Source organism: Oncorhynchus keta, chromosome 27 (genome assembly GCF_023373465.1).
Source record: "Oncorhynchus keta strain PuntledgeMale-10-30-2019 chromosome 27, Oket_V2, whole genome shotgun sequence".
In the NCBI taxonomy this organism is placed as follows: domain Eukaryota; kingdom Metazoa; phylum Chordata; class Actinopteri; order Salmoniformes; family Salmonidae; genus Oncorhynchus; species Oncorhynchus keta.
In genome coordinates this window covers 7,415,864-7,437,240 of record NC_068447.1, presented here as the reverse complement: position 1 = coordinate 7,437,240, position 21,377 = coordinate 7,415,864, and the positions used below count along the sequence as shown (strand labels likewise).

Genomic DNA, 21,377 nt, shown 5'->3' with positions numbered 1-21,377 from the left:
TCTGGCTGTAATTGAGAGTCCCATAGGGCGGCACACAATTGGCCCAGTGTCGTCCGGGTTTGGCCGGGGTAGGCCATCATTGTCAATAAGAATTTGTTCTTAACTGACTTGCCTAGTTAAATAAAGTTTTTAAAAAATATTTAAAAATTAAATAAGGCCTTGGTCAGGGAGGTGACCAAGAACCCGATGAGCTCTGTCAGAGTGAACCTCTGTGGATATGGGAGAATCTTCCAGAAGGACAACCATTTCTGCAGCACTCCACCAATCAGGCTTTTATGGTAGAGTGGCCAAATGGAAGCCACTCCTCAGTAAAAGACACATGATAGCCTGCTTGGAGTTTGCCAGGAGGCATCTAAAGGACTCTCAGACCATGAGAAACAAGATTCTCTGGTCTGATGAAACCAAGATTGAACTCTTTGACCTGAATGCTAAGCGTCACGTCTGGAGGAAACCTGGCACCATCCCTACGGTGAAGCATGGTGGTGGCAGACTCATGCTGTGGGGATGTTTCTCAGCAGCAGGGACTGGGAGACTAGTCAGGATCGAGGCAAAGATGAACAGAGAGATTATTGATAAGAACCTGCTCCAGAGCTCTCAGAACCTCAAACGGATTAAATTGAAGACAGACGGAAGACAGAGGGAACACCTGTGTGGAATGGAAGAATGGCCGCTAGAAATGTGATGTCACTGAAAAACACTGTCTTCTTCTGCAACTGTGATAAAGCAGGTTAAAACAGTGTACAGTAAGTGTATATTTAGCTTTTATTATTATTATTTTTGATGTGATATGAAAGTAAATGGCTTTATGTTTCTAGAATCGTATCACAATTGAGAATGGATTCACGTTTAGATGGAGTATTTGGCTGTTATGGCTGCCAGAGCCAGTCTACCTCTGAACCATATTACACTCTTTAATCATGTAACAATTCACAAGTATGTGCAGACAATTAAAGGGTTTATTTTCTTGTCCGTACACATTAAATTAGCTGACATTACACAGCTAACTCCTGCTAGATAGCTACAGTGCCTTTAAGAAAGGATTCATACACCTTGCCTTATTCAACATTTTGTTGTGTTTACAGCCCAAATTTAAAAAATGGATTCAATTGAGATGATTATTGATTATATTATTATATATTTGGGGGGGTTGGGGACCCTCAGAGCAAGGCGGGGGGGGAGGGGGGCACAGGCTTGGATTGTTAAATAGTTTGTGCTTAATGGCTAGTGGCTACTGTGATATTTACGGTAAATTTGAGCTGCGACCCAAGAATGTCACGTTTCCAGACACAACAAAAGACTAAGGCAAGGATGTAATATGAATTGGCCACTCCTCAGACTCTCCTTTATTTTTTTCTTGTAGTGGGAATAAGGCCATAGATAAAGTACTGATAACTTGTGTGAGCTGATGGGTCTGGGTGTTAGGAGAAGTAAGAATATTTTGTATTACTCCTCAGCTTCCATAAGCAAGCACACACACACACACACACACAAAACACGCTGACCCCCCACTCACAGTGTTGCTGATGACCAGGAGAACGTTGGCGTCTATGGGGTTGTATATGATCTGCATCAGGGGGTTGAAAGGAAGGTCCTGCTGCTCAAAGCTGTTCCCAAAGTCTCTGGAGATAAAGATACGAGATCCCAGGCTGCCAGACACGTCACCTGTCAGGATCACCTGAGAGGAGCAGGACAGGCAAACCAAATTAACTCCTAGAACTATTCGGAACATCCAACAGCTTTTTTTTGCTACATACGGAGACATCCCATATTTGTAAGCTTAGAAAAGTAACTAAGCTTTCAGTAAAAGTGTTGCCATTATTTTCCATGAACATGTAAGCTAGTTCACGGGTTTTAAACACGAAACGAGTCATACCTTCCCAGAGTTCTCTGGTCCGATGGCGATGCCGAACTCTGTCCGGATGAAAGTGTTGTTGATGAGGTTAGTGACATCCTGGAACGACTTCCCGTAGTTCTCACTGAGGAGGCAGAGAAGGAGGTGAGAAGGAGGTGAGACAGTCAAATAGGACACTTTCTTGTCCACTTTTCTTGTACACTAATATACTTTTAAATATTTAACCAGTTGTCAGCTCAAATAATAGCTGTATTCTTACACGGACATTCTTGCGACATAACTTGTGGTGAACCGCAACATGAAGAACCCTTACCTTCGATAGAGTTTAGACTGACCGAACCGCAACATGAAGAACGGCACCTGGAATGTTGTCAGAGCCAGGATGACCTGTAGAGAACAAGTCCAGTTTAAGGACTAGTATAAACTGTGTGGTTCGATCCCTGAGTGCCGATTGGCTGAAATCCGTAGTATGTAAGACCGTATACCAAGGGTATGACAAAACACGTATTTCTACTAATCTAATTACATTGGTAACCAGTTTATAATAGCAACAAGGTAACTCGGGGGGGGATGGTGGTCTATGGTCAATATACCACGGCTAAGAGCTGTATTGGTCATACATATATCACACACCCCACAGGCCTTACTGCTTTAGTATTCCATCAATGAGTTTGACATAATGATCATTTAAAATCAGCACATAATTACGACAGAATGGAACATGGTAAACAAACTCACCCCGGTGGCGTCTCCAACCCAGGCCAGTGACACGGACCCACTCAGGTCATTGAAGGAATACTGAGAAGAAAAAGTGAGATAAATCAGAAATGTTGCATTCTGTTTATTGTTGGCTGACTGATATGCATCACATACATACAGTGGACGTCAGAAGTTTACATACACCTTAGTCAAATACTTTTAAACTCCGTTTTTCACAATTCCTGACATTTAATCCTAGTAAAAAATTCCTTGTTTTAGGTTAGTTAGGGGATCACTACTTTATTTTAAACATGTGAAATGTCGGAATAATAGTAGGGAGAGCGATTTATTTCAGCTTTTATTTCTTTCATCGCATTCCCAGGGGGTCAGAAGTTTGCATACACTCAATTAGTATTTGGAAGCAATGCCTTTAAATTGTTAAACTTGGGTCAAATGTTTCAGGTAGCCTTCCACAAGCTTCCCAGAATAAGTTGGGTGAATTTTGGCCCATTCCTCCTGACAGAGCTGGTGTAACTGAGTCAGGTTTGTAGGCCTGTAAGCACCCCCACAACATGATGCTGCCACCCACGTGCTTCACAGTTGGGATGGTGTTCTTCGGCTTACAAGCCTCCCCCTTTTTCCTCCAAACATAACAATGGTCATTATGGCCAAACAGTTCTATTTTTGTTTCATCAGACCAGAGGAAATTTCTCCAAAAAGTACGATCTTTGTCCCCATGTGCATTTTCAAACCGTAGTCTGGCTTGTTTATGGTGGTTTTGGAGCAGTGGCCTCTTCCTTGCTGAGCGGCCTTTCAGGTTATGTCGATATAGGACTTGTTTTACTGTGGATATAGATACTTTTGTACCGGTTTTCTCCAGCATCTTCACAAGGTCATTTACTGTTGTTCTGGGATTGATTTGCACTTTTCACACCAAAGTACATTCATCTCTAGGAGACAGAACGAGTCTCCTTCCTGAGTGGTATGACGGCTGCGTGGTCCCATGGTGTTTTACTTGCGTGTAATACTTGCGTGTATTACATGGTGTTCATACTTGCGTACTATTGTTTGTACAGATGAACGTGGTACCTTCAGGCATTTGGAAATTGCTCCCAAGGATGAACCAGACTTGTGGAGTTCCACAATTTTTTTTTGAGGTCTTGGCTGATTCCTTTTGATTTTCCCATGATGTCAAGCAAAGAGGCACTGAGTTTGAAGGTAGGCCTTGAATTACATCCACAGGTACACCTCCAATTGACTCAAATAATGTCAATTAGCCTATCAGAAGCTTCTAAAGCCATGACATCATTTTCTAGAATTTTCCAAGCTGATTAAAGGCACAGTCAACTTAGTGTATGTTAACTTCTGATCCACTGGAATTGTGATACAGTGAATTAGAAATGAAATAATCTGTCTGTAAACCATTGTTGGAAAAATGACTTGTGTCATGCACAAATCAGATGTCCTAACCGACTTGCCTAAACTATAGTTTGTTAACAAGAAATTTGTGGAGTGGTTGAAAAACGAGATTTTAATGACTCCGACTTCAACTGTAACTAAAAGGAAGCAAGCCATCACATTAGTCATGGGGTGTGTAATACAGGAGTGTTTTTTAGGCATACGTGATCTTTAAAATTAACTGCAGAAGAGCTAACAACGTAATAAGGATATACACCACATGACCAAAATATCTTGTTCTGACTGGCAGCACGTTGTCTAACTGGAATTTACACTACATGACCAAAAGTATGTGGACAACTGCTCGTCAAACATCTCATTCCAAAATCATGGGCATTAATATGGAGTTGATCCCTCCCCCTTTGCTGCCATAACAGCCTATACTCTTCTGGGAAAGCTTTCCACTAGATGTTGGAACATTGCTGAGGGGATTTGCTTCCGTTCAGCTGGAAGATCATTAGTGAGGTCGGGCACTGATGTTGGACGATTAGGCCTGGCTTTGCAGTCGGTGTTCCAATTCATCCCAAAGGTGTTTGATGGGGTTGAGGGCAGGGCTCTGTGCAGGCCAGTCAAGGGCTTCCACACCGATCTCGACAATACATTTCTGTATGGACCTCGCTTTGTGCACAGGGGCATTGTCATGCTGAAACTGTTGCCACAAGTTGGAAGCACAGAATCATCTAGAATGTCATTGTATGCCGTAGCGTTAAGATTTCTATTCACTGGAACTAAGGAGCCTAGCCCGAACCATGAAAAACAGCCCCAGAACATATTTCCTCCTCCACCAAACTTTACAGTTGGCACTATACATTCAGACAGGTAGCGTTCTCCTGGCATCCACCAAACACAGATTCATCTGTCAGACTGCCAGATAGTGAAGCGTGATTCATCACTCCAGAGAACGCGTTTCCACTGCTCCAGAGTCCAATGGCGACGAGCTTTACACCACTCCAGGCGACACTTGGCATTGCGCATAGTGATGTTAGGCTTGTGTGCAGCTGCTCGGCCATGGAAACACACTTCATGAAGCTCCTGACTAACAGTTCTTGTGCTGACATTGACTTTACTAACAGAGGCAGTTTGGGACTCGGCTGTGAGTGTTGCAACCGAGGATTCATTTTTACATGTTACGCGCTTCAGCAGTTGGCGGTCCAGTTCTGTGAGCTTGTGTGGTCTACCACTTCACGGCTGAGCCGTTGTTGCTCCTAGATGTTTCCACTTCACAAAAACAGCACTTCGAGCTAATCGGGGCAGTTCTAGCAGGGCAGAAATTTTACGAACTGTCTTGTTGGAAAGGTGGCATCTTTCGATGGTGCCACGTATAAAGTTTACTGAGCTCTTCAGTACCGGCCGTTCTAATGCCAATGTTTGTCTATGGAGATTGCATGGTGGCGTGCTCAATGTATATCCACCTGTCAGCAACGGGTGTGGCTGAAATAGCCGAATCCACTAATTTGAAGGGGTGTCCACACAGTTGTGTATATATATATATATATATATATATATATATAGTGTATTCAAGGAAGATGGTCAGTATAATAAACATACAGGTAAACGCTAAAAAGCTATTTGGGCACTTTATAAAATGTAGATTAGACATATAACACACATATATATATGTACATATACACACACACACACACACACACACACACACACACACACACACACACATAAGGAAGTTATACGCCTAATCTACATTTTATAAAGTGCCCAAATAGCTAAGAAACATAAGTATTATGTATGTTTGTGTGTGTGCACAAGTGAACCTAATTCCCTCTCCCTCCCTACTGCTGTACCATTCGTCTGCCTCTCACTCTCCAGACACCCAAGTGTTACAAAGCGTCACATGTAGACACTAGAGTGTTACAAAGCATCACATGTAGACACTAGAGTGTTACAAAGCATTACATGTAGACACTAGTGTTACAAAGCATCACATGTAGACACTAGAGTGTTACAAAGCATCACATGTAGACACTAGAGTTTTACAAAGCATCACATGTAGACACTAGTGTTACAAAGCATCACATGTAGACACTAGAGTGTTAAAAAGCCACACATGTAGACACTAGTGTTACAAAGCATCACATGTAGACACTAGTGTTACAAAGCATCACATGTAGACACTAGTGTTACAAAGCATCACATGTAGACACTAGAGTGTTACAAAGCATCACATGTAGACACTAGAGTGTTACAAAGCATCACATGTAGACACTAGAGTGTTACAAAGACATCACATGTAGACACTAGTGTTACAAAGCCACACATGTAGACACTAGAGTGTTACAAAGCATCACATGTAGACACTAGAGTGTTACAAAGCATCACATGTAGACACTAGAGTGTTACAAAGCCATCACATGTAGACACTAGAGTGTTACAAAGCCACACATGTAGACACTAGAGTGTTACAAAGCATCACATGTAGACACTAGTGTTACAAAGCATCACATGTAGACACTAGAGTGTTACAAAGCATCACATGTAGACACTAGAGTGTTACAAAGCATCACATGTAGACACTAGAGTGTTACAAAGCATCACATGTAGACACTAGAGTGTTACAAAGCATCACATGTAGACACTAGAGTGTTACAAAGCATCACATGTAGACACTAGAGTGTTACAAAGCATCACATGTAGACACTAGAGTGTTACAAAGCATCACATGTAGACACTAGAGTGTTACAAAGCATCACATGTAGACACTAGAGTGTTACAAAGCATCACATGTAGACACTAGAGTGTTACAAAGCATCACATGTAGACACTAGAGTGTTACAAAGCCATCACATGTAGACACTAGTGTTACAAAGCATCACATGTAGACACTAGAGTGTTACAAAGCATCACATGTAGACACTAGAGTGTTACAAAGCACCACGTGTAGACACTAGAGTGTTACAAAGCATCACATGTAGACACTAGAGTGTTACAAAGCATCACATGTAGACACTAGTGTTACAAAGCATCACATAATATAATAATATAATAATAATATATGCCATTTAGCAGACGCTTTTATCCAAAGCGACTTACAGTCATGTGTGCATACATTCTACGTATGGGTGGTCCCGGGAATCGAACCCACTACCCTGGCGTTACAAGCGCCATGCTCTACCAACTGAGCTACAGAAGGACCCGGATCACATGTAGACACTAGAGTGTTACAAAGCATCACATGTAGACACTAGAGTGTTACAAAGCATCACATGTAGACACTAGAGTGTTACAAAGCATCACATGTAGACACTAGAGTGTTACAAAGCATCACATGTAGACACTAGAGTGTTACAAAGCATCACATGTAGACACTAGAGTGTTACAAAGCATCACATGTAGACACTAGTGTTACAAAGCATCACATGTAGACACTAGTGTGTTACAAAGCCATCACATGTAGACACTAGTGTTACAAAGCATCACATGTAGACACTAGAGTGTTACAAAGCCACACACCGCTAATCCTTAGCGTGCAGAACCAAACCAGTAGGCCTTGGACCAAAATGTCCTCACAGTAGGAGGCTGCACTATAGTACAACTAGTCCCAACTGTCAATCAACTGCCAAATCCTCTTTAGAAGAAGAGTCAAACATACACGTACTTAACCCAAATTACAAAAATGACATGATGTTTTCCTTATGACAGCAATCCATGATTTGGTTTACCTGCATCTACATGCTTAGGGTTTTAGCATCCAATCAAGCCCTGGCTGGTCCCGATATTAGCATTTTATTTTTTATTTTACCTTTATTTAACCAGGCAAGTCAGTTAAGAACATATTCTTATTTTCAATGACAGCCTGGGTTAACTGCCTGTTCAGGGGCAGAACGACAGATTTGTACCTTGTCAGCTCGGGGGTTTGAACTCGCAACCTTCCGGTTACTAGTCCAACGCTCTAACCACTAGGCTACGCTGCCGCCCTTTCTCCAAAATCCTCCTAAAAGGATCTAAAATGGATTGTTAAGCTCAACAAAGTCACTTATAGATGATTTGAAAATTATGCGTGAAAACTAATGCTAATATAAATTGAAATGGGATTTGTGCCACAACTTCTAAAACGTTAAGCATGTGGAAACAGTGCCAGGGAAATTAAACCAAAAGCATGGAGTTCTGACCGGAGCTGTTGGTTCTGCTAGCTAGCTAGAATAAGATACTTAAACTCTTAATCTCATCAAGCGGTTACTCTACTCTTTCACTATGTGGACATTCGTAGGATTAGGCCCAGGCCACATCCGGGCAGTACCATCTATAAACCAGACCTGGGTTCAAATAGTATTTGAAATCATTTCAAATACTTCCATCTGTGCTTGATTGAGATTGCCTGCTGCAAATGAACCAATAGACCAATCCCAAAAGTGCACCTGGCACTCCAGGCAAACTCTCAGAGTATTTTATAGATTTTAAATATTTCAAATAGTATGTAAACCCAGGTCTACTATAAGCTGCAATGGGAACTATGCTGTACTGTACCCAAACAGGAGTATGTTGGACGTATGGAGGACATTTAGGTTGAGACTCTTGGAATTCTGCCTTCAATCTTTAGGGTTCTTCCAAAATAGGACTCTATTCACTATAAAAGGTCACTACTTTTGACCAGGGCTCATAGGAGAAAGTGTGGCATTTGGGATATACGTTTAGTCCCTAGATTACACATAATCCTGCCTTTGGCTTCAAGGTCTGGCTGGGACAGAGAAACTATGCAAAGTATATCGCTTTGGAATGGCGTTAGATCTGAAACTATGTCAATCATTATCAGTGCATGACTCTAAGAAGACCCTGTGACAACACAATACTGTACGTACAGGAGTGAATCCATGTATTATGTTTTGGGAAGCCCATAATGACTAAGTGGTCATTGTTTGTCCTATTCACGGTTGGTTCAGAGATGTACGTGGTCCTTCTGTAGCTCAGTTGGTAGAGCATGGCGCTTGTAACGCCAGGGTAGTGGGTTCGATTCCCGGGACCACCCATACGTAGAATGTATGCACACATGACTGTAAGTCGCTTTGGATAAAAGCGTCTGCTAAATGGCATATATTATTATATTATTATTATTACAAGTTGTAGCCAAGGACTGACTATAAAGCTGATTGTTCATTGTCAGAGGTTAACTAGGGTGCAGGAGGTGGTGTCCTTACTCTTTCCACCTCAGGGCCTGGTGTTACCACTTCTGAATCATGCCAAGCTTCCTTATGTAGCCAACGTGCCATAACACATTCATATGTAGGAGGAAGGTATCATTTGGAAGAAAGTGCATCGTCATTAAGTTCCTACTAAAACGTTTATACTAAAATGTCATTTGTTTTCACTTGCATAGAAGGTAATGAAGGACGACGATAAGGACGATCAAGAACAGGACACACACACACATTCTTATCAGGAACTACCAACTAAAATCAACGAGGTGTCTGTGAGTAAAGCGGTTTTGTTATCCGAATAGTCCACAGACGTATTGGGTAAGATGTTGTTAAAAAAAAATACAAATTGGTTTTACTCTATCCTGTGTTAACACAGCCAGATAATAATATAGCCTTGTTTCAAGGACATCTGGTGATCTGAAATTAGACTGTGCTTTAAGGAAGAGCTAGTTACAGGGTGTTTGAGGACAACATCATTAAGAAAGGCAGTCAGCAGCTTGTCCATGATGTACAGTGCATTCGGAAAATATTCAGACCCCTTGACTTTTCCCACAGGGGGGCAGGGTAGCCTAGTGGTTAGAGCATTGGACTAGTAACCAAAAGGTTGCAAGTTCGAATCCCCGAGCTGACAAGGTACAAATCTGTCGTTCTGCCCCTGAACAGGCAGTTAACCCACTGTTCCTAGGCCTTAATTGAAAATAAGAATTTGTTCTTAACTGACTTGCCTGGTTAAATACAGGTAAAATAAAAACGGTTACAGCCTGATTCTAAAAATGTATTACAATCTACACACTAACTGCTTTTTAGAAATTAGAAAAGTGAAATATCACATTTACATAAATATTCAGACCCTTTACTCAGTACTTTGTTGAAGCACCTTTTGGCAGCAATTAAATGACACTACAGGTATGAAGCAAGCTTGGCACCCGTATTTGGAGAGTTTCTCCCGTTCTTCTCTGCGGATCCTCTCAAACTCTGTCAGATTGGATGGGGAGCGTTGCTGCACTGCTATTTTTCAGGTCTCTCCAGAGATGGTCGATCGGGTTCAGGTCCGAGCTCTGGCTGGGCCACTGAAGGACATTCAAAGACTTGTCCCGAAGCCACTCCTAAGTTGTCTTGGCGTGTGCATGCTTAGGGTCGTTGTCCTGTTGGAAGGTGAATCTTTGCCCCAGTCTGAGGTCATGAGCGCTCTGGAGCATGTTTTCGTCAAGGATCGCTCTGTACTTTGTTTCGTTTAGCTTTGCCTTCATCCTGACTAGTCTCCTAGTCCCTGACGCTGAAATATATCCCCACAACATGATGCTGCCACCACCATGCTTCACCGTAGACATGGTGCCAGGTTTCCTCCAGATGTGACACTTGGCATTCAGGCCAAAGAGTTCAATCTTGGTTTCATCAGACTAGAGAATCTTGTTTCGCATGGTCTGAGAGTCTTCAGGTGCCTTTTGGCAAACTCTAAGTGGGCTGTCATGTGCCTTTTACTGAGTGGCTTCCATCTGGCCACTCTACCGTAAAGGCTTGATTGGTGGAGTGCTACAGACATGGTTGTCCTTCTGGAAGGTTCTCCCATCTCCACAGAGGAACTCTAGAGCTCTGTCAAGACTGACCACCGGGTCCTTCTCCCCTGGGTTGCTCAGTTTGGCCGGGAGGCCAGCTCTAGGTAGAGTCTTGGTGGTTCCAAACTTCTTTCACTTTTTTTTGGTACCCTTCCCCAGATCTGTGCCTTGACAGGTGTGTGCCTTTCCAAATCATGTCCAATAAATAGAATTTACCATAGATGGACTCCAATCAAGTTGTAGAAACATCTCAAGGCTGATCAATGGATAGTCAAAAACCTATGAATATGGGCCTACTCCCAATTCTCATCAGTTCTGCCATGTAGCCTATTGTAAATGTCAGATGTGCTCTCAGAAGCAGAAACAGTTGCTTGTGAACATATCTAACTACACTCGCCCTTTCCCTATATGCCGAGCCTATTACCATTCTTGAAAAGCATTTTACCATCCAGACACACTGAGTCAGAACATGATAACAAGGTAGCCTGAACTACAGGTTTTGCATGTGTGAATTTGATAAGCTAAATGCCTAACAACTAAACTCACACCCGATGACACCAGTACTTTCTTGAAAATACCCTCCATAGACTACACAGGAAATTAAATACCCTCCATAGACTACACAGGAAATTAAATACCCTCCATAGACTACACAGGAAATGAAATACCCTCCATAGACTACACAGGAAATTAAATACCCTCCATAGACTACACAGGATATGAAATACCCTCCATAGACTACACAGGATATGAAATACCCTCCATAGACTACACAGGATATGAAATACCCTCCATAGACACACAGGATATTTTACTATCTATTCTAGAGTTGGGCAGAAAATGAAAACAAGCTAGCAGGCCACGTAATTTGTAGTATTAAGTACACCACCATCATTCCATGAATTACCTAACTATGAAACTTACACTGGGTTACAACTATTGTCTAAAGCTTACATAGATAAAGAATATATCCTTATTGAAAAAATAATGCCAGTTCAAGCCATGTGGAAAAACAAGGTAGCTAAACAAGGCCTAGTATGAAGTAGAGCAGCATCATTCCTATGGGGAAATATAGGTCAGACTCATAACCATTAGACAGGGAACAGTTGAGAGACCGGACTAACTGGAGACGCATATTAGTATATGTTTACACTAGACTGGAGAATGGCCTCCATGCAGTACGGCACTGGGCGGGATATAACATTTAAAGTAATTGCTCTTTTGTATACTATTTCTATACTGTATTAGAGCTGTAGAACAGAAGACAAACTGTATGCTAAACTCACATAAGATTAAACGTGACATGATTTACAGATACCCTAAAACAATTAGCTACAAAGATGCTAAATTGAAGATTATAACCCATAGTCCTGCACTGATACGGGGTTGAAGTAATCTTTAACTCCAGTAGCCTACTTGTGTCAATCATATGCTGTTGGAAAAAGATCCGTAAGTAAACGGGGGGGGTGTACGCGTTACACTAGTCAACGAAGCATGTGACAAATAAACATTTATCTTGATTTCTATTTATTATGAATCCTCATTAGCCCTTACGAAAAAATATCGCAGTCAGAGTGCAGTATAACTGCAGTATGCTGCAAAGGATACAACATTCAATTGCACTTTTACGGCAGTTTCAAAACGGCAATATTTCTTTAGGGGGTAAGGGCTGGCTTGACGATGGTTCAGTGAGTCAAACATGAAAACATTGATCTCGTTCACATGCCGTGGCATTAACACAATAAGTGTTTTACACAACTGGAAAATATATATGCTATTTGGTTAGTTGCATGGCAACCGCAGCAGATCAGTTGCACTGTTAAAAAACCCCACGTCATTTGAGAAGGGAGCAGTCATGTCATTATGAGGATAATTGTCGAGGTAAAGTGTCACCTGAAGAGCATTAACCTATTATGTGGGTGAGTGTAACCTAACCGGACCTGCGGGGTTAACTTACGGTTTGGGTGTTGTTAGTCAACTTGGTGTCGAATCCCTGGAGACGGTTACAGTCTCCTTGATCCGCACTTCTTCTGCTCCTAATGTGGTCGGATGATTCAGAATCAAACGGATCTAAATCTGGTGATCTCTTTTCGATATTCAAACTGGGATCTTTCACAAATTCATACTGGCCGCTGTTATATAGTCCTTCTTTAAAATCATAAGATGACGTCAAATGCTGGAATATAAAAATAATAACACAGTGCGCCAGAACTCCCATATTCACTGTTGGCCAAAAACACGACTATTATTGTGCGATATATTTTTGTTATTCTAGTAATCCTGACGAGAAATCGTGGGACGCTCCGGTTCGAACACGGCCGCCGATGACATCAACACAAACAGTAGTCCTGACAGCGAGTGGTAGCCTACTTCGGGCTTTGTATGCTCTGCATGGGTCATAGACTATTTGAGGCGGTGCGCTCCAGTCTCCAGGGCGCTTAGTTTTACGTCCCGATGCGCGGAAAAAAAATGTCGGAAGTCCCCAGCTAACAACAAATCAGACGCACTAATGTGCCGAGATACATTAGGTCCAATTGTCCACCGTGCAACTCCTTGTCCAAAAATTATACAATGTAACGGTGCATGAAATTGTGTCTATGGGATGGATATTACACACCTTTGCAGATAGCCCGCTGTGATTGGATTTTACTGTGTTTGACACTGAAAATGAGTCTTCTGATTGGTTAAGACCCCATTCGTACTTCCTATCACACAACTTTTTGATAGCTGGCAAAGCCTTGTCAAGCTTGGTTGAGGGCACTACAGCTATTCTATAGAGACAAAGATTATGGATATACCGATAGAGAGAAATAATAATGGCGTATTTTTGTAGGCACTAACTTCGCAATGGTTCGTTGGACAAAGCCTATGGGGAAATGAATGGAGTTTTTGTAGGGTTTTGGATAAACGCGAAAAATACGGTCATGTTAACCTTACTAATATCTCATAGAACAAAACATATATGATCTCCTAAACCCGTGTTAACCTCAGACCTTATTATCGTCGTCTATCCCAAAACCAATTTTCCACATGACTAAACGAACCAGGGGTAACTAATTTCCGGTTTTAAGGACTACTCGCCAGCTTGTAGGGTTGTAACTAGTTGGCACAGCCACAAAGTCATAAACCTAAACAATGATTTCTACCATTTATCTTCTTAAAATGTGATTTTAAACCTAACATTAACCCCAACCACACTTCTAACCTTATGCCTTACCTTAAATTAAGACCAAAAAGCTAATTTTAGCATATTTTTGACCATATTGCCAATTTTTTCCCCCGTGGGGAAAATGAATGGTGAGAGAATAGGGTTTTGGGGTCGACGAAGATAACAAGGTCTGAGATAAACACAGGCTTAGGAGATCTGATACGTTTTGTTCTTTGTCAAAATAAGGGTTAGTTAACATGACCTTTATAAATTATGAAGCCTTCATGTTCTGTTCTATGAGTTACTATTAGTCAGTTAACCTGACCTCTATGAATTATGAATCCTTCATGTTTTGCTCTATGAGATAAAAGCAGTCAGCTAACATGACCTCTATGAATTATGAAGCCTTAATGTGATTTATGTGCTTTTTTAAAATTACATAAATGCTTAAAAATTCACAAAAAGTGACGTCAGCTGATAGAACAAAACGTATCAGATCTCCTAAACCTGTGTTTACCACAGACCTTATTTCCGGGCGTTCATCCAAAAACGCCATTCATTTCCCAATAGGTTTTGTCCAACGAGCCACGGAGGAGTTCCTACAAAAAGATGCCATTACTAGCCTATTTCTCTCCATTATGGAAGTATTTCTCCCTTCAGTGAGCTTCATCAATTTGTTAATATTTATGATTCAGAATATGTACAATTATCAAAGGAAATATACAGCACCAGTCAAACGTTTGGACAGACCTACTCATTCCGGGGTTTTTCTTTGTTTATTTTTTTAAAACTATTTTCTACATTGTAGAATAATAGTGAAAACGTCAAAACTATAAAATAACAGATATCGAATCATGTAGTAACATGTGTTAAACAAATCAAAATATATAAAGTAGCCACCCTTTACCTTTACACTCTTGGCATTCTCTCAACCAGCTTCACCTGGAATGATTATCCAACAGTCTTGAAGGAGTTCCCACATATGCTGAGCACTTGTTGGCTGCTTTTCCTTCAATATGTGGTCCAACTCATCCCAAACCATCTCAATAAGGTTGAGGTCAGGTGATTCTGGAGGCTAGGTCATCTGATGCAGCATCACTCTCCTTCTTGGTCAAATAGCTCTTACACAGCCTGGAGGTGTGTTGGTGTAACAGTATAATTTTAAACCGTCCCCTCGCCCATACCCGGGCGCGAACCAGGGACCTTCTGCACACATCAACAACAGTCACCCTCGAAGCATCGTTACCCATCGCTCCACAAAAGCCACGGCCCTTGCAGAGCAAGGGGAACTACTACTTCAAGGTCTCAGAGCAAGTGACGTAACCGATTGAAACGCTATTTAGTGCACACCGCTAACTAAGCTAGCCGTTTCACATCCGTTACATTGGGTCATTGTCCAGTTGAAAAAAAATGATAGTCCCACTAAACACAAACTAGATGGGATAGCGTAACACTGCATAAACTTGTTTTAGCCATGCTGGTTAAGTGTGTCTTGAATTCTGAATAAATCACAGACTGTGTCACCATCAGAGCACCCCCACACCATAAAACCTACTCCTTCATTCTTCACGTTGGGATCCACACATGCTGAGATCATCCATTCACCTACTCTGCGTCTCACAAAGACACGGCAGTTGGAATCAAAAATCTCAAATCTGGACTCATCAGACCAAAGGACAAATTTCCACTGGTCTAATGTCCATTGCTTGTGTTTCTATTGAATATATTTAGATTTGTTTAACTTGGTTTTGTTACTGCATGATTCCATATGTTTTATTTAAAAGTTGATGTCTTCACTAATATTTTACAATGTAGAAAATAGTAAAAAATAAAGAAAAACCCTTGAATGTGTCCAAACTTTTGACTGGTACTGTACATGAATAGGAATACATGTTTATAAGCATGCAAAACATGTATAGGCCTACCTACTGTATAAAATGTTAGAAAAGCCATTGTCCAAAATATGAATTTATTAGATGGCATAGCCTAGTTTTGGCAGCCACTTATCATGAGTCAGGTAAGACTCAGATGTAGATAACATCAAAGTAACAACAGTTTAGTAATCCAACCTGGGCAGGCAAAAGACAGGTCAAGGGCAGCCAGGGGTCAGTAATCTAGATAGGTGGGGCAAAGGTACAGGATGACAGGCAGACTCAGGGTAGGCAGAATGGTCAACACCGGGAAAACAAGAACAATCAAGAGACAGAAGCAGAGGGAAAAACACTGGTATACTTGACAAAAAAATGTACCTGGCAACAGACAGAGAGTACAGGTGTAAATACATAGGGGATAATGAGGTAGATGGGCGACACCTGGAGTGGTGTGGAGACAATCACAAAGACAGGTGAGACAGATCAGGGTGTGACAGTACCCACCCACCCTTCTCTAGGGGCCTACTTGGCGTCCTACCTGGGCACATACCTGGTTGACTGGGATGTCGGTGTTGGAAATCTGTGATGAGGCCCTCCCAGTCAACCAGGTACTGGAACCCCCTGCCCCGAGGTCAAACCTTCAGGAGAGGCCTCACTGTGTAAGCCGGTTGGCCGTTGATGAGATGGGGGAGAGGGGTGGGCCTGTGAGACATGGGTTTAACTCTGGACACATGAAAGGTATGATGTATAAGAAGGGTTCGGGGCAACAGAAGACGAACAGCAGAGGGGCTAATGATTTTGGATCCTGGGTGGAAAGCCTTATCTTCTGCCCGAGACGATGGTCTGGTGGCGATCCACTTGTCGTCAATTCCTGGAGGTGGTCTAGAGGAGGGCCAACCGGGCTGTCCTCCAGTTACAACGACAGAGGTGGACAAACATATGAGGTAGAAGGTATCCCGACCTCCTCTTCCTGCTCAGAGAAGAGCGGGGGCTGATACCCCAGGGAACACTCAAAAGGAGATAGGCCCGTGGCAGTGCAGAGAAATGTGTTTGCAGGCGTATTCGACCCACACCAGCTTCTGGCTCCAGGTGGTGACCAGGCAGTGCAGAGTAGTCTCTAGGTCCTGTTTGGCTCGCTCCGACTGGCTGTTGGACTGGGGCTGGAACCCGGAGGACAGGCTGGCTGATGACCCAATGAGGGTGCAGAACGCCTTCCAGAATTGGGACAAGAACTGAGGGCCCGGGTCAGAGACCATGTCGACCTGTATGCCATGGATTAGGAAGACGTGCTGCATCAGGAGCTGGGCCGTATCTTTGGCAGAGGGTAGTGTGGGAAGAGGAATGAAGTGGTCGGCTTTGGAAAAGCGATCTACCACTGTCAAGATGGCGGTGTTGCCATCAGATGGGGGAAGACCCGTGACGAAGTCCAGGGAGATGTGAGGCCAGGGACGGTGAGGGACAGGCAGTGGTTGGAGAAGACCAGCCTGAGCTTGTCGAGGAGTCTTACATTTACATTTACATTTAAGTCATTTAGCAGACGCTCTTATCCAGAGCGACTTACAAATTGGTGCATTCACCTTATGACATCCAGTGGAACAGTCACTTTACAATAGTGCATCTAAATCTTAAAAGGGGGGGGGGGGTGAGAAGGATTACTTATCCTATCCTAGGTATTCCTTAAAGAGGTGGGGTTTCAGGTGTCTCTGGAAGGTGGTGATTGACTCCGCTGTCCTGGCGTCGTGAGGGAGTTTGTTCCACCATTGGGGGGCCAGAGCAGCAAACAGTTTTGACTGGGCTGAGCGGGAACTGTACTTCCTCAGTGGTAGGGAGGCGAGCAGGCCAGAGGTGGATGAACGCAGTGCCCTTGTCTGGAGGTACTGAGGTGCCGTTCCCCTCACAGCTCCGTAGGCAAGCACCATGGTCTTGTAGCGGATGCGAGCTTCAACTGGAAGCCAGTGGAGAGAGCGGAGGAGCGGGGTGACGTGGGAGAACTTGGGAAGGTTGAACACCAGACGGGCTGCGGCGTTCTGGATGAGTTGTAGGAGTTTAATGGCACAGGCAGGGAGCCCAGCCAACAGCGAGTTGCAGTAATCCAGACGGGAGATGACAAGTGCCTGGATTAGGACCTGCGCCGCTTCCTGTGTGAGGCAGGGTCGTACTCTGCGGATGTTGTAGAGCATGAACCTACAGGAACGGGCTACTGCCTTGATGTTAGTTGAGAACGACAGGGTGTTGTCCAGGATCACGCCAAGGTTCTTAGCGCTCTGGGAGGAGGACACAATGGAGTTGTCAACCGTGATGGCGAGATCATGGAACGGGCAGTCCTTCCCCGGGAGGAAGAGCAGCTCCGTCTTGCCGAGGTTCAGCTTGAGGTGGTGATCCGTCATCCACACTGATATGTCTGCCAGACATGCAGAGATGCGATTCGCCACCTGGTCATCAGAAGGGGGAAAGGAGAAGATTAATTGTGTGTCGTCTGCATAGCAATGATAGGAGAGACCATGTGAGGTTATAACAGAGCCAAGTGACTTGGTGTATAGCGAGAATAGGAGAGGGCCTAGAACAGAGCCCTGGGGGACACCAGTGGTGAGAGCGCGTGGTGAGGAGACAGATTCTCGCCACGCCACCTGGTTTTGTGAACAAACCGTGCAAGTGGTGTCGAATGCGGAGACGTCAGGGACAAAAAGCATTGTCGCACAAAAGCCAGGGTCCGACGGAAGCCAAGACCACGGAGCGGACTGCATCAGGCACAAACATCTGGTTATCTGAACCCCCCTCCGGGGTTCGGCTGGGAACACTGCACCTCCTGGACCTGCTTCCCTATACCCCAGGCACGAGGTGGGAAGGATGGTCTCGGGCTCCGGGGTAATAGCATAAGGTTATAGGTTATAGCGGCGAGACAGTGCATCCGGCTTGACATTCTTGGATCCTGGCCGATATTGGCCACCAGAGAACTCCTACCTGTGAACCTGGTCTTTTAAAGGACAAGAGGACACAAAATGACTAAGAGTCCCCAATACAGACAACTCTTCGTGTTGATTCTGTATTGCCGTTCCGCTGGCGACAGCCCAGCTCTGCCTAGTTGCATAGGCTTGGGAAGCGGTGACTGAGCCGTCCTCGGCGACTCTCGGGGAAGGTCGGAAAGCCTCGGGTTCTCTAAGCAACGGGACCGTCTGGGACTTCTGGGATGACTCGGAGGCAAGGTGAAATCCCTGGACGTGTGAGCAAAATCAAATTTCCTCTCCCTCCGTCATTCCCATTGATTCGGATGGTCAAAGCGATGAGGGAATCGAGATCTCTAGGTAACTCCCGAGCAGCAAGCTCGTCCTTGACCTCCTCCGAGACGCCGTGCAGGAACATATCGAACAGCGCTTCCTGGTTCCAAGCACTCTACGCTGCCAACGTACGGAAATCCACCGCATAGTCTGCCACACTGCGGGAGTCCTGCTGAAGCTGGATTAGATTCCAGGTTCATAGTCTGCCACACTGCGGGAGTCCTGCTGAAGCTGGATTAGATTCCAGGTTCATAGTCTGCCACACTGCGGGAGTCCTGCGGAAGCTGGATTAGATTCCAGGTTCATAGTCTGCCACACTGCGGGAGTCCTGCCGAAGCTGGATTAGATTCCAGGCAGCTTCTCTCCCGGGGGAACTGGGCATCAAAAACTTTCACCTCTCCCACAAACCCCTCCAAGCTAACTCATATGGCCGGCTGTTTTTCCCCATACAGCAGTAGCCCAGGTGAGAGCCCTCCCGGTCATGAGCATGATGAGGTAGGCTATCTTGGAGCAATTTGAGGAGAAGTAGGAGGGCTGAAGTTCAAAGATGAGGGCACACTGAGCTAGAAAGGTGTTCAGCTCTCCATTGAAGCGTTCCGGGGGAGGTAAGCGGGGCTCCCAAGAAGGTGGCGTGACGATGAGCTGCTAACAACTGAGTTACTGAGGGGCTGTGGGTTTACCACCATGGTAGGCTGCCTCCCAGTCATCCCCATAATTGCTCCAGCAAAATGTCCAACGTCCGGTCATGGTATTCAGCCAACGTTTGGACCCCCACCATAAGGCCATGAAGCAATTCCTCGTGCCTACCGATGGTGGCTCCTTGGGAGGAGATGGCGTTGCACAGCTGGCCCTTGTCTGCTGGGTCAGTCATGACCAATTCATACCATCATGTTTCAGGTAAGACCCAGATGCAGACAACGTCGAAGTAACAACAGTTTATTAATCCAACCGGGGCAGGCAAAAGACAGGTCAAGGGCAGGCAGGGGTCAGATATCCAGATAGGTGGGGCAAAGGTAGAGGACAGCAGGCAGGCTCAGGGCAGGCAGAGGTCAGTAATCAAGATAAGTGGGGTTAAGGTACAGGATAGCAGGCAGAATGGTCAACACCGGTAAACCAAGAACAATCGAGAGACTGGAGCAGAGGGAAACCGCTGGTAGGCTTGACAAAACAAAATGAACTGGCAACAGACAAACAGAGAACACAGGTATAAATACACAGGGGATAATGGGGAAGATGGGCGACACCTGGAGGGGGATGGAGACAATCACAAAAACAGGTTTATTTCAAAAAGCATTTTTTATTTCACCTTCATTTAACCAGGTAGGCCAGTTGAGAACAAGTTCTCATTTACAACTGCAACCTGGCCAAGACAAAGCAAAGCAGTGCGGCAAAAACAACACAGAGTTACACATGGGATAAACATTCGTATAGTCAATAACACATTCGACAAATTTGTATACAGTGTGTAAATGAAGTAAGGAGGTAAGGCAATAAATAGGCCAATAGTGGCGAAGTAATTTCAATTTAGCCATTTACACTGGAGTGATATATGTGCAGATGAGGATGTACAGGTAGAAATACGGGTGTACAAATTAGCAGAAAAACAAATATGGGGATGAGGTAGGTAGTTGGTTGGATAGGCTATTTACAGATGGGCTGTGTACAGCTGCAGCGATCGGTAAGTTGCTCTGACAGCTGAAGCTTAAAGTTATTGAGGGAGATATAAGTCTCCAACTTCAGTGATTTTTGCAATTCGTTCCAGTCATTGGCAGCGGAGAACTGGAAGGAAAGGCGGCCAAAAGAGGTGTTGGCTTTGGGGATGACCAGTGAAATATACCTGCTGGAGCCCGTGCTACGGGTGGGTGTTGCTATGGTGACCAGTGAGCTGAGATAAGGCGGAGCTTTACCTAGCAAAGACTTATAGATGACCTGGAGCCAGTGGGTTTGGCAACGCATATGTAGCGAGGACCAGCCAATGAGAGCATACAGGTTGCAGTGGTGGGTAGTATATGTGGCTTTGGTGATAAAACGGATGGCACTGTGATAAACTGCATCCAATTTGCTGAGTAGAGTGTTTGAGGCTATTGACATCACCTCACAAGCTCTTTTTTTCTATACATTTTGAGCCTGTAATTGAACCTACAAATGCTGATGCTCAAGATATTCAACCAGTCTTAAGAAGGCCAGTTTTATTGCTTCTTTAATCAGTACAACAGTTTTAAGCTGTGCTAGCATAATTGCAAAAGGGTTTTCTAACGATCAATTGGCCTTTTAAAATTATAAACTTGTATTAGCTAACACAACGTGCCATTGGAACACAGGAGTGATGGTTGCTGATAATGGGCCTCTGTACGCCTATGTAGATATTCCA

The 21,377-nt window shown here is 43.9% G+C and overlaps 1 protein-coding gene across 2 annotated transcripts in view; it reads right to left on the bottom strand.

The window, feature by feature from the left end:
- Window positions 1–13,338, bottom strand: part of LOC118373560 (sortilin-like) — a 38,368-nt gene extending 25,030 nt beyond the window's left edge. For both annotated transcript variants that reach the window (XM_052481447.1, XM_052481448.1), the window contains exons 1-5: window positions 12,670–13,338; window positions 2,591–2,650; window positions 2,166–2,239; window positions 1,874–1,976; window positions 1,514–1,675 (exon numbers count right to left, since the gene is read on the bottom strand). In XM_052481447.1, coding sequence (XP_052337407.1) covers window positions 1,514–1,675; window positions 1,874–1,976; window positions 2,166–2,239; window positions 2,591–2,650; window positions 12,670–12,930 — 660 coding nt within the window. In that variant the 5' untranslated portion in view covers window positions 12,931–13,338. The remainder of the gene's footprint in view (window positions 1–1,513; window positions 1,676–1,873; window positions 1,977–2,165; window positions 2,240–2,590; window positions 2,651–12,669) is intronic.
- Between the last annotated feature and the right edge of the window lie 8,039 nt (window positions 13,339–21,377).